The sequence below is a fragment of the Callithrix jacchus genome, chromosome 22, assembly GCF_049354715.1.
Source record: "Callithrix jacchus isolate 240 chromosome 22, calJac240_pri, whole genome shotgun sequence".
Taxonomy (NCBI): Eukaryota; Metazoa; Chordata; class Mammalia; order Primates; family Cebidae; genus Callithrix; species Callithrix jacchus.
In genome coordinates, this window is record NC_133523.1 from 42,451,380 (window position 1) to 42,464,022 (window position 12,643).

Here is a 12,643-nt window from a genome sequence, read left to right on the forward strand (position 1 = left end):
CTGTCTCAGAAAGAATGAAGTGCGATGAATTCTACCAGATGGTTATTGTGAGCGTTACGGTTTCTCTTCTGAACTGCCTGTGGTCTCCTGAAATTTGAAACTGTGAAGTGGGTCCTTGTTGAGGTCCCCTTCCACTAGCTAACATTCTGTGGCTCCCTACAGAAATAAAGAGGTGATCCTCAAAAGGGGGCCATGGAAAGAACAGAGATTTTTTTTTTTTTTTTTTTTTTGAGATGGAGTTTCACCCTTGTTGCCCAAGCTGGAGGGAAATGGCACAATCTCGGCTCACCAAAACCTCCGCCTCCTGGGTTCAAGAGATTCTCCTGCCTTAGCCTCCCGAGTAGCTGGGATTACAGGCACCCGCCACCATGACTAGCTAAGTTTGTATTTTTAGTAGAGATGAGGTATCTACATGTTGGTCAGGCTGGTCTCAAACTCGTGACCCTCAGGTGATCCACCTGCCTCGGTCTCCTAAAGTGCTGGGATTACAGGCATGAGCCACTGCACCTGGCTGAGGAGGAGGATCTTTTAAGCCTGGGATTTTGAGGCTGCAGTGAGCTGTGATCGCACCACTGCACTCCAGCCTGGGCAGACAGAGCAAGACTCTGTCTCAAAATAAATATTTTGAGTGGACCGGGCTCTGTGGCTCGTGCCTGTAATCTCTGCTACTCAGGAGGCTGAGGCAGAATCACTTGAACCTGGGAGGCAGAAATTGCAGTGAGCCGAGATGGTGCCACTGCACTCCAGCCTGGGTGACACTAGTGAAACTCCGTCTCAAAAATAAAGAAAAACATGAATAAATAAAGCAATTCTGACTGTTCTAATAGATCAGCCTCAGAATAATTTCAGTGGCTGAAGCCAAGTTTGTTTCTAGTTGCTATGAACGCTAGGTGCAGGCAGGGTGGAAGGAAGTGAAGGGAAGTCCATGCTGTCCCGGACATTTGGTTCCTCCCATCTTATGGCTCTGCCATCCCCTGGAGTCCCAGATTCTCCCCTGGAGTCTCTGTATCCAGGAGCAGAGAGGGAGCGGAGAGTCACGTGGTGTGCGTTTATGGGGCAGGCCTGGAAATAGCCTCACGTCGCATCCCGCCACCTACACTTCCTCAGCTAGACCCAGTCTCACGGCCCCACAGGTAGCAGCAGGGGAGGAGAGAAAAGGCCATCACGCCGTATTCCCAGCAGGAAAACGAAATGGGGCTGGGCGGACAGCTCTTCTTTCCTACCTTTGTCCCCTCGGATGAGTGACACTGTTTCTCGGAGGCTCAGTTTCTGGCTCTGAAAATGAGGTTAGGAAGGTTGCCTTCTCCGCCAGCTCTAAGGAATCAGTGTGATAGAATTGGTGGTAGATTGCTCAACAAACATTGTCAGGTCGGGCACGGTGGCTCACACCTGTAATCCCAGCACTTTGGAAGGCCGAGGCTGGCTGATCACCTGAGGTCAGGAGTTCGAGACCAGCCTGGCCAACGTAGGGAGATCCCCGTCTCTATTAAAAATACAAAATTAGCCAGGCGGGGTGACTCACGCCTGTAATCCCAGCACTTTGGGAGGCTGAAGCGGGCAGATCACCTGAGGTCAGGAGTTCAAGACCAGCCTGGCCAACATGGTGAAACCCTTTCTCTACTAAAATAAAAAAATTAGCCAGGTATGGTGGGGGTGCGAACCTGTAGTCCCAGGTACTTGGGAGGCTGAGGCAGGAGAATTGCTTGAACCCGGGAGGCAGAGGTTGCAGTGAGCCAAGAAGGAGCCACTGCACTCCAGCCTGGGCTACAGAGTGAGACTCTGTCTAAAAAAAAAAAAAAATTAGCCAGGTGCGGTGGTGGGTGCTTGGAATGCCAGCTACTCTGGAGGCTGAGGCAGGAGAATCTCTTGTACCTAAGAGACGGAGGTTGCAGTGAGCCCAGATCGCGCCACTGCACTCCAGTCTGGGTGACAGCGGAAGACTCTGTCTCAAAAAAAAAAAAAAAAAAAGTGGCAAATTGCTCAATAAATGCTGTTGTGATTAATCTAATGACACCTCCCTCTTCAGTCCCCCCACACCCAATTAATCTGCTCGATTTCTCCCAACAGGTACCACCTGGATGATCGAGATCATCTGCTTAATTCTGAAGGATGGGGATCCCTCCTGGATCCGCTCGGTGCCCATCTGGGAGCGGGCGCCCTGGTGTGAGACCATCCTGGGTGCCTTCAGCCTCCCGGACCAGTACAGCCCCCGCCTCATGAGCTCCCATCTTCCCATCCAGATCTTCACCAGGGCCTTCTTCAGCTCCAAGGCCAAGGTTGGGAGGCAGGGTGTGTGTCGGTTGGGAGGGGCTGGATGGGTGTGTGGGGTGACAGGGAGAGGGAGCATAACTCATAGATTCATTCAGCACCTGTTTTGGGTTTTTTTGTTGTTGTTGTTTGTTTGTTTTGAGACCGAGTCTCACTCTGTCACCCAGGCTGGAGTGCAGTGACACTATCTCGGCTCACTGCAACCTCCGCCTCCCGGGTTCAGGTGATTCTCCTGCCTCAGCCTCTCAAGTAGCTGGGGTTAAAAGCATCCACCACCACACCCAGCTAATTTTTGTATTTTTAGTAGAGACGGGGTTTCACCAGGTTGGCAAGGCTGATCTCGAACTCCTGACCTCAGGTGATCCACCCGCCTCAGCCTCTCAAAGTGCTGGGATTACAGGCATGAGCCGCCACGCCCGGCCAGCACCTACTATGTGCCTAGCTCTGATCTAGCACACTGGTCAGTATACACACAGAAATGCCTGTCCTTTGGCAGGGAGTGGGGGCTCACACCTGTAGCCCCAGCACTTTGGGAGGCTGAGGAGGAGGATCACTTTGGGCTGGGAGCTTGAGACCAGCTTGGGCAACATAGTGAGACCAATCACTACAAGAAATTTTAAAAATTAGTCAGGCGTGGTGGCACACCCTTGTAGTCCAGCTACTTGGGATGCTGAGGTGGGAGGATCATTTGAGCCCATGAGGTCAAGGCTGCATTGAGCTGAGATCACATTACTGCACTCCAGCCTAGACAACAGAGCAAGATTCAAAGAAAAGAAAAGAAGAAAGAAAGAAAGGAAAAGAAAGAGAAAGAAAGAAATAGAGAGAGAGAAAGAAAGGCCACATTCTAATAGGAGTAGGTAGATAATAGGTGAAATAGATAATAAAACTATTTAGTATAGGCCAGGCACAATGGTTCATGCCTGTAATCCTAGCACTTTGGGAGGCTGATGTAGGCAGACCACTTGAGGCCAGGAGTTCAAGACCAGCCTTGTTAAAATATGAAACGCTGTCTCTACTAAAAACACAAAAGTTAGTCGGATGTGGTGGTGAGCTACTGTAATCCCAGCTACTCAGGAGGCTGAAGTGGGAGGCTCGCTTGATTCCATAGGGGAGGTTGCAGTGAGCTGAGATGGCGCCACTGCACTCCAGCCTGGGAGACAGAGCAAGACTTTGTCTCAAAAACATTTTATATATATACACACACACATAATATTATACATTATATTATACACTTTAATATTACACTTTAATACAATACACTTTAATATTACATTTAACATAATACATTTAATATTTAATATAACATGTATATATACAATATAATGTATAATGTCTGATGGGATAAATTTACATTCGGAGTGGGGAGAGGGCTGGAGATAGAATTGCGGTGGGGTGGGGCTACGATTATAAATAACGAGGTCAAGGGGGGCCCCAGTGAGTAAAAACCCTGGAGGTGATGGTGGGAGCCACAGAGGTTTCCAGAGGAAGAGCATTTCAGGCAAGCGGGAAAAGCAGGTGCAAAGGGTCTGAGGTGGGTGTATCTGAGGGGCAACAAGGAGGTCGGTACCGCCGGAGCCAAGAGAGCAAGTGGGGAGAGGAGTGGAGATGAGGTCCGGGTCGCGGGCAACACGGGCCAAAATGTGCGGGGCCACGTGGGCCCATAGGGGACTCGAGCTCTGACCAAGTGACCCGGCAGCGCTGCAGGATCCAGGCCGAGCCGGAGCCCAAGCGGGCTTAGGCTTCCCCGGCGCCCTCTGGCGGCCATATGGGGACCGAGTGTGCGGCGAGCAGAGGCCGAGAGGCGGCGCGCGCCAGGGTCCAGGGGAGCGGACGGTGGCTGGACCAGGGTGGTGTCCACGGAGGTGATGGGAAGGGACAGGGTTTGGGGTGTATTTTGAAGGTGGGACCGGGAGGATTTGCTGACAGATTGGATGCGGGTGTGAGAGAAAGGGATGAGTCAAGGGTGACTCCAAGGTTTCGGCGGAAGCAACTTGTCAGGATTGGGCAACCGGGAAGGGGAGGAGGGATGGAAGCTGGTGTGGGAGGAACACGCGAGCTCTTCCCTGCCGCCCATCACACGTCCAGCGGAGGCTGCCGGTAGGCACAGAAATGCACCCATCGGGAACCGAGACCTGGGCTGACACGTCCATTTGCAATTACTTGGCACATATACTGTATAATTAATCGAAGCCTGAGGCCTGGGTGAGATCGCCAAGGAAGTGAGTGTGGACAGAGCAAAGAGGGGCACTGCAATCGGGAAGTCCCCAAGACCACCCTCAGGCTCAACACTTAGCAGAACTCAGGGCATTCCGCAAAGCTGCTCAACTCCCGGGTTATAGTTAATTACAATGAAAGAAAACGTGATAATCAGGCAGGGGAGCTGGGCGCAGAGGCTCATGCCTGGAATTCCTCACTTTCAGAGGCCAAGGTGGGCAGATCCATTGAGTGCAGGAGTTCCAGACCAGCCCGGGCAACTCAGTAACACCCATCTCTACAGAAAAATTTAAAAATTAGTCAGGTGTAGTGACATACACCTGTAGTCCCAGCTACTTGGGAGGCTGAAGTGGGAGGATCACTTGAGCCTGGGAGGTTGAGGCTGCAGGGAGCCGTGATTGTGCCACTGCACTCCAGCCTCAAGAACAGAACAAGACTCTGTATCTTTTCTTTTTTCTTTCTTTCTTTTTTTTTTAGACAGTCTCACTTCGCCACCCAGGCTGGAGTGCAATGGCACGGTCTCAACTCATTGCAACCTCCGCCTCCTGGGTTCAAGCGATTTGCCTGCCTCAGCCTCCCCAGTAGTTGGGATTACAGGCATGCGCCACCACGCCTGGTTAATATTTGTATTTTTAGTAGAAACGGGATTTCACCCTGTTAGCCAGGATGGTCTTGATCTGACCTTGTGATCCTCCCGCCTCAGCCTCCCAAAGTGCTGGGATTACAGGCATGAGCCACCACACCCAGCCACTCTGTTTTCTTTTCTTTTGAGACAGAGTTTTGCTCTTGTTGCCCAGGCTAGAGTGCAATGGTGCAAACTTGGCTCACTGCAACCTCTGCCTCCCAGGTTCAAGCAATTCTCCTGCCTCAGCCTCCCAAATAGCTGGGAGTACAGGTGCCCACCACCATGCCTGGCTAATTTTTTGTATTTTTAGTAGAGACAGAGTTTCACCATGTTGGTCAGGCTAGTCTCAAACTCCTGAACCCAGGTAATCCACCCACCTCAGCCTCCTAAAGTGCTGGGATTACAGGCGTGAGCCACCATGCCCAGCCTACAAGACCTTGTTTTTAAAAAATAAGAATAGGCTGGACACGGTGGCTCATGCCTGTATTCCCAGACCTTTGGGAGTCCCAGGCAGGCAGATCACTTGAGATCAGGAAGGTGAGGCAGTAGAATCGCTTGAACCCGGGAGGCGGAGGTTGCAATGAGTCAAGCCCCCGTCATTGCACTCCAGTCTGAGCGACAGAGTGAGACTCCATCTCAAAAAAAAAAAAAACGTCTGCCCTGAGCCCTTCCTGCTTCAGGGTCAGAAGAGAGGGGGCACGAGGGCAGGAAACCTCAGGGGCCAGGGTTCTGCCTGTGTCTGACGCCTTCTCCCCTCTCCCCATTGTCTCCATGCAGGTGATCTACATGGGCAGGAACCCCCGGGATGTCATGGTCTCCCTCTATCATTACTCCAAGATCGCTGGACAGTTAAAGGACCCGGGAACGCCCAACCAGTTCCTGCGGAACTTCCTCAAAGGCGAAGGTGAGGACGGGGCAGAGCAGGGCAGGAGGGCTGGGAAGGAGCCCCCAGAGGACCTGGATGGGCAGAGGGACAGAGGAGGGGTAAGAAAGGGAGAGAGGCAGAGACACAGGGCGTCAAAAGGGGCAGCAGAGACAGAGAGCAGGCAACCAGGAGATGCAGAGACAGAGGGAGAGACTGACAGATGCAGGACAAGCAGGGGACAGAGAAGAGGAGACAGAGACAGGGAGAGACACAAATACAGAAAGACTGAGAGAGGTCAACAAAAAGAGACAGGGAGCCAGGCACCATGGTGGCTCACACCTGTAATCCCAGCACTTTGGGAAGCCGAGGTGGGCGGATCACCTGAGGTTGTGAGTTCGAGACCAGCTTGACTAACGTGGAGAAACCCGTCTCTATTAAAAATATAAAATTAGCCAGGTGTGGTGGCACGTACCTGTAATCCCAGCTACTTGAGAGGCTGAGGCAGGAGAATCGCTTGAACCTGGGAGGCGGAGGTTGCAGTGAGCAGAGATCTCACCATTACACTGCAGCCTGGGCAACAAGAGTGAAACTTCATCTCAAAAAAAAAAAAAAAAAAAAAGACAGGGGCCCAGTGCAGTGGCTCACACCTGTAATCCCAGTACTTTGGGAGACCGAGGCAGGCAGATCACTTGAGGTCAGTAGTTCAAGACCAGCCTGGCCAACGTGGTGAAACTCCATTTCTACTAAAAATACAAAAATTAGCCAGGCATCATGGCACATGCCTATAATCCCAGCTACTCAGGAGGCTGAAGTGGGAGGCTCGCTTGATTCCATAGGGGAGGTTGCAGTAAGCAGAGATTGCCCACTGCACTCCAGCATGGGCAACAGAGTGAGACCCTGTCTCAAAAATATTAAATAGGCCGAGGCAGGTGGATCATGAGGTCAAGAGATCGAGACCATCCTGGTCAACATGGTGAAACCCCGTCTCTACTAAAAATACCAAAAAATAGCTGGGCATGGTGGTGTGTGCCTGTAATCCCAGCTACTTGGGAGGCTGAGGCAGGAGAATTCCCTGAACCCAGGAGGCGGAGGTTGCGGTGAGCTGAGATCGCGCCATTGCACTCCAGCCTGGGTAACAAGAGCAAAACTCAGTCTCAAAAAAAAAAAAAAAAAAAAATTAAATTAACAGGCCTGGGCTGTGAGCCTGTAATCCCAACATTTTGGGAGGCTGAGGCGGGTGGAGCAGGAGGCCAGGAGTTCAAGACCTGCTTGGCCAAGAGACCAGCCTGACCAATACAGTGAAATCCTGTCTCTACTAAAAATACAAAAATGAATCAAGTGTGGTGGCAGGAGCCTGTAATCCCAGCTACGCAGGAGGCTGAGGCAGAAGAATTGCTTGAACCCGGGAGGCGGAGGTTGCAGTGAGCCAAGATCGCACAATGGCACTCCAGCCTGGGTGACAGAGCAAGAATCCCACTCAAAAAAAAATTAAATAAAGAAATAAGAATTAGAAATAAAAAGAGATAAGGAAGTAAATTCAGAAAGAGAGATGGAGTCAGAGAGAGACAAGGAAACAGAAGGGCACAGGCCCCAGGTACTAAGAAAGCAGCGGCCCTCGGCCACATGTTTGTTTCTCTGCTGCTGTAGGAGACCCTACCTTTGGTGGGAAATCCAGGTGTGCGGAGGAGGGGGACTGGATGGACAGATAGACCAGGGCCCCCCAAGATGGGCAACCAGGGGAGAAGCAGGTTGGAAGAGCCCTGAACTTGGCGGAGATGTGGGGCCTAGGGGGAGGGCGTCCAGCTGTCTTAAGCAGGTGTGGTGGCAAACGCCTGTATGTGATTCTGGCTACTCAGTAGGCTGAGGCAGGAGAATCTCTTGAACCTGGGAGACAGAGGTTTCAGTGAGCCAAGATCGCGCCACCGCACCCCAGCCTGGGCGACAGAGTGAAACTCTGTCTCAAAAGAAAAAAAAAATGTCTGCCCTGAGTCCTTTCTGCTTCAGGGCAACAGAGCAAGACCCTATCAAGGCGGAAGGGAAGGGATGAGCCCCCAGGGGGGCTGCAGGGACCCTGGCACTCCGCCCTCACCCCTCTTGTCCTTCTGCCCACAGTGCAATTTGGCTCCTGGTTCGACCACATTAAGGGCTGGCTTCGGATGCAGGGCAGAGACAACTTCCTATTTATCACCTACGAGGAGCTGCAGCAGGTGAGTCCGACCCCCGCCAGGTGCAGCATCCCCCACGCCCTCTGCTCACACCCCCGTCTCTCCCCTTCCTGAGGGTTTCAGGACCCCGCCGCTTCCCCACGCAATGCGCCAGCCCTGGGGATACAGCCGGAACAGAACACACAGAGCGGTGAGCAGGGACCGAAGACAAAATCCCCAAACCACACAGCAGGCCAGCGGGGCAGAGGAGCTAAGGAGCAAAGGCGAGAAAGGAAGATGAGGAATGGGTGGGCAGGGGCGAGATCTAACACAGGGCATTGGCCAGACTCGGTGCCTCACGCCTGTTATCCCAAAGCTTTGGGAGGCTGAGGTGGGAGGATCCCTTGAGCCCAAGAGGTCGAGGCCACAATGAGCTATGATGGTGCCACTGTACTCCAGCCTGGGCCACAGAGTAAAACCCTGTCTCAAAAGAGAGAGAGAGAGCGGTGGCTCACACCTATAATTCCAGCACTTTGGGAGCCCAAGGCGGGCAGATCACTTGAGGTTGGGAGTTCGAGACCAGCTTGGCCAACATGGCGAAACCACATCTCTACTAAAAATACAAAAATTAGCCAGGCACAGTGGCATGTGCCTGTAGTCTCAGCTACTCAGGAGGCTGAGGCAGGGGAATGGCTTCAATCTGGGAGGTGGAGGTTGTAGTGAGCTGAGATCGCACCACTGTACTCCAGCCTGGGTGACAGAGTAAGACTCCATCTCAAAAAAAAAAAAAAAAAAAAGCCTGGCACAGTGGCTCACACCTGTAATCCTAGCACTTCCCTAGCACTTTGGGAGGCCAAGGCAGGTGGATCACCTGAGGTCAGGAGTTCAAGACCAGCCTGGCCAATGTGGTGAAACTGTCTCTACTAAAAATACCAAAAAAAATATTAAAAAATTAGCCTGGCATGGTGGCAGATGGGTGCCTGTAATCCCAGCTACTCAGGAGCCTGAGGCAGGAGAATTGCTTGAATCTGGGAGGTGTAGGTTGCAGTGAGCTGAGATTATGCCACTGCACTTTAGCCTGGGCAACACGATAGAAACTCCGTCTCAAAAAGAAAAAGCGAGAAAGAGATGAGGTCTTGCTCTGTTGCCCAGGCTGGAGTGCAGTGGTACAGTAATGACTCACTGCAGCCTTGACCTCCTGGGCTCAAGCAATCCTCCTGCCTCAACCTCCTGAGTAGTTAGAACTATAGGCATGGGCCACCATACCCGGTTAATTAAAAAATAATTTTTAGAAGTTGGGGTCTTACTATGTTGCCCAGGCTGGTCCTTGATGTATTTTAAGGACAGTGAAGAGATCAGCGTGGCCAGAGCCAAGTGAGGGACGGGGAGGGCACGGGTGCGGGCAGAGAAGGAGCAGGGCCATCATAAGGACTATGGCTTTGCTTTGAGGAGGTGGGAGCCGTGGGTGGGCTCTGAACAGGGGAGGTGATCAGATGACAGATGGCAGGTGAGCTGCAGTGATGGTCAGGACTTGAAAGGCAGAGGAAGGGCCAGACGTGGTGGCTCACACCTGTAATTCCAGCTCTTTGGGAGGCCAAGGTGGGCAGATCACCAGAGGTCAGGAGTTCGAGACCAGCTTGGCCAGCATGATGAAACCCTGTCTCTACTAAAAATACGAACATTAGCCAGGAGTGGTGGTGTGCCCCTGTAATCCCAGCTACTCCGGAGGCTGAGGCACGAGAATTGGTTCAACCTGGGAGGCAGAGGTTGCACTGAGCGGAGATCGCACCGCTGCACTGCAGCCTGGGTGACAGAGAGAGACTCTATCAAGAAGGAAGGGAAGGAAGAGAAGGGAGAAGGGAAGAGAGAAGGGAAACAGTGGAAGGAAAGAGCCTTTGGAGCTTAGACTAGGATCTTGGAAGGGAAAAAAGGGAAGGAGGGAAGGGAGGGAAGGAAGGGAAGGGAGGAAGAGAGGAAGGAGAGAGTGGAGGACGGAGGAAGGAAGGAAGGAAGGGAGGGTGGGAGGGAGGGAGGAAGGGAGGCAGGAAGGAAGGGAGGGAGGGAGCGAGGGCGGGAGGAAGGCAGGGAGGGAGGGTGCAGTGGCTCACACCTGTAATCCTTGGCTTTGGGAGGCCAAGGCGGGGGCATCGCCTGATTTGGGGAGTTTGAGACCAGCCTGACCAACATGGAGAAACCCCATGTCTACTAAAAATATAAAATTAGCTGCACCTGATGGTGCAAGCCTGTAATCCCAGCTACTCGGAAGGCTGAGGCAGGAGAATCACTTGAACTTGGGAGGCAGAGGTTGCAGTGAGCTGAGATTGTGCCTTTGCACTCCAGCCTGGACAACAAGAGAGAAACTCCATCAGGAAGGAAGGAAGGGAGGAAAGGAAGGAGGGAGGGAGGGAAAGAAAAAGAAAGAAAAATTAAAGGAAAGAAAAGAAAAGAAAGAGTGAGCCAGCTTCCACTGGGATCCTAGCTGGGCCCGTCGAATATCCCTGGGGCAGGAATGTAGAGGAGACAGAGCCTTTCTGGCTGGGACCATCAAGAAACGCTCCCTGGAAGAAGGGGCTTTGAAGGACGGCCACGGCTACAGCTGCAAGGAGGAGGCTGGGCCGGGCCTGGTGGTGCGCACCTGTAGTCCCAGACGTGGGAGGCTGAGGCAGGAGAATCGCTTGAGCCCGGGGGTCCTGGGCTAGAGTGCACTATGCCAGTTTGGTGTCCGCACTAATTTCAGCATCAGTATGGTGACCTCCTTGAAGCAGGGGACCACCAGTTTGCAAAAGGAGGGGGCAGAAACGGAGCAGGTCAGAACTCTCCCGTGCCGATCAGCAGGGGGTTCTCACCTGTGAAGAGTCCCTGCACTCCAGCCCGTGCAACATAAGTGAGACTCCATCTCTACAAAAATAAAAATAATTTTAAAATTAAAAACAAGGGCTGGGTGCGGTGGCTCACGCCTGTAATCCCAGCACTTTGGGAGGTCAAGGTGGGCGGATCACCTGAGGTTGGGAGTTCAAGACCAGCCTGACCAACATAGAGAAACCCCGTTTCTACTAAAAATACAAAATTAGCCGGACGTGGTGGTGCATGCCTGTAGTCCCAGCTACTCGGCAGGAGAATCGCTTGAACCCAGAAGACGGAGGCTGCAGTGAGCAGAGATCATGCCATTGCACTCCAGCCTGGGTAACAAAAGCAGAACTTTGTCTCAAAAAAAAAAAAAAAAACAGGACCAGACATGGCCAAGGCAGGTGGATCATTTGAGGTCAGAAGTTCGAGAGCAGCCTGGCCAACACAGTGAAACCCCGTCTCTACTAAAAATGCAAAAAATTAACCTGGCATGGTGGTGGGTGCTTGTAATTCCAGCTACTTGGGAGACTGAGGCAGGAGAATCATTTGAACCCAGGAGGGGGAGGTTGCGGTCAGCCAAGATTGTGCCATTGCACTCCAGCCTCAGTGACAGAGCAAGACTCTGTATCCAAAAAAAAGAGTAATTTATATGGTTTTCCCAAATGCTGTTATTATCCCTCTTTTACCGAGGAGGAGACTGGAGGTTTGTAACTTAAGGGAGGGTTGGTGATCTGCCCACGGCACGTGGCTGTTGCCTGCAGACTCTATGGTTATTTTTTTCCACCCTGGTAACTTTCTTTTAATGGAAAGCTCCAGAAAAGGTGTTGTCACTACTCCTCCCCCTCATTCTCAGCAAGCTTTCTTCTCCAAGGCCAGAACTGGGCCACAGAGCCTAACGGAGCTTCTGGGCTGCCCCTGGGTGTGAGGCGCCGCCCACATGTTAGAATTTCTGGGACACGTCAGTGGTTCAAGAAGATAAAGAGAGGGAAGGTTATGAAACCAGGAGCGACCTGGAAAACGGAAGCCGTGAAGTTGGCGGCGCTGACCAGAGTGCTGACCGTGCTGAGAATGTGTATCAGAAGGCAGCAAGGGCCGGGCGCGGTGGCTCACGCCTGTAATCCCAGCACTTTGGGAGGCTAAGGCAGGCAGATCACTTGAGGTCAGGAGTTCAAGACCAGCCTGCCCAATGTGGTAAAACCCCTTCTCTACTAAAAATGCAAAAAAATAGCCAGGCATGGTGGTGCATGCCTATAATCCCAGCTACTTGGGAGACTGAGGCAGGAGAATCACTTGAATCCAGGAGGAGGAGGTGGCAGTGAGCCAAGATAGCACCACTGCACTCTAGCCTGGGCGACAGAGCGATACTCAGTCTCATTGTAATCCCAGCACTTTGGGAGGTCAAGGCAAGTGGATCAGCTGAGGTCGGAAGTTCAAGACCAGCCTGACCAACAAGGAGGAACTCCAACTCTACTAAAAATACAAAATTAGCCGGGCATGGCGGCGCATGCCTATAGTCCCAGCTACTTGGGAGGCTAAGGTAAGAGAATCATTTGAACCTGGGAGGTAGAGATTGGTGAGCCCAGATCATGCCATTGCACTCCAGCCTGGGCAATAAGGGCGAAACTCTGTCTCAAGAAAAACAAAAAACGCAGAGAGGCAGAGTCAAAGACTAAGGGCTTC

General features: G+C 52.3%; 1 protein-coding gene across 1 annotated transcript in view; it reads left to right on the forward strand.

The window, feature by feature from the left end:
* The window catches only part of SULT2B1 (sulfotransferase family 2B member 1), a 48,517-nt gene that overhangs the window by 30,727 nt on the left and 5,147 nt on the right, over nucleotides 1–12,643 (forward strand). Inside the window, exons 3-5 of the mRNA XM_035285323.2 lie at nucleotides 2,068–2,276; nucleotides 5,885–6,011; nucleotides 8,085–8,179. Of these exons, the coding sequence (XP_035141214.1) occupies nucleotides 2,068–2,276; nucleotides 5,885–6,011; nucleotides 8,085–8,179 (431 nt within the window). The remainder of the gene's footprint in view (nucleotides 1–2,067; nucleotides 2,277–5,884; nucleotides 6,012–8,084; nucleotides 8,180–12,643) is intronic.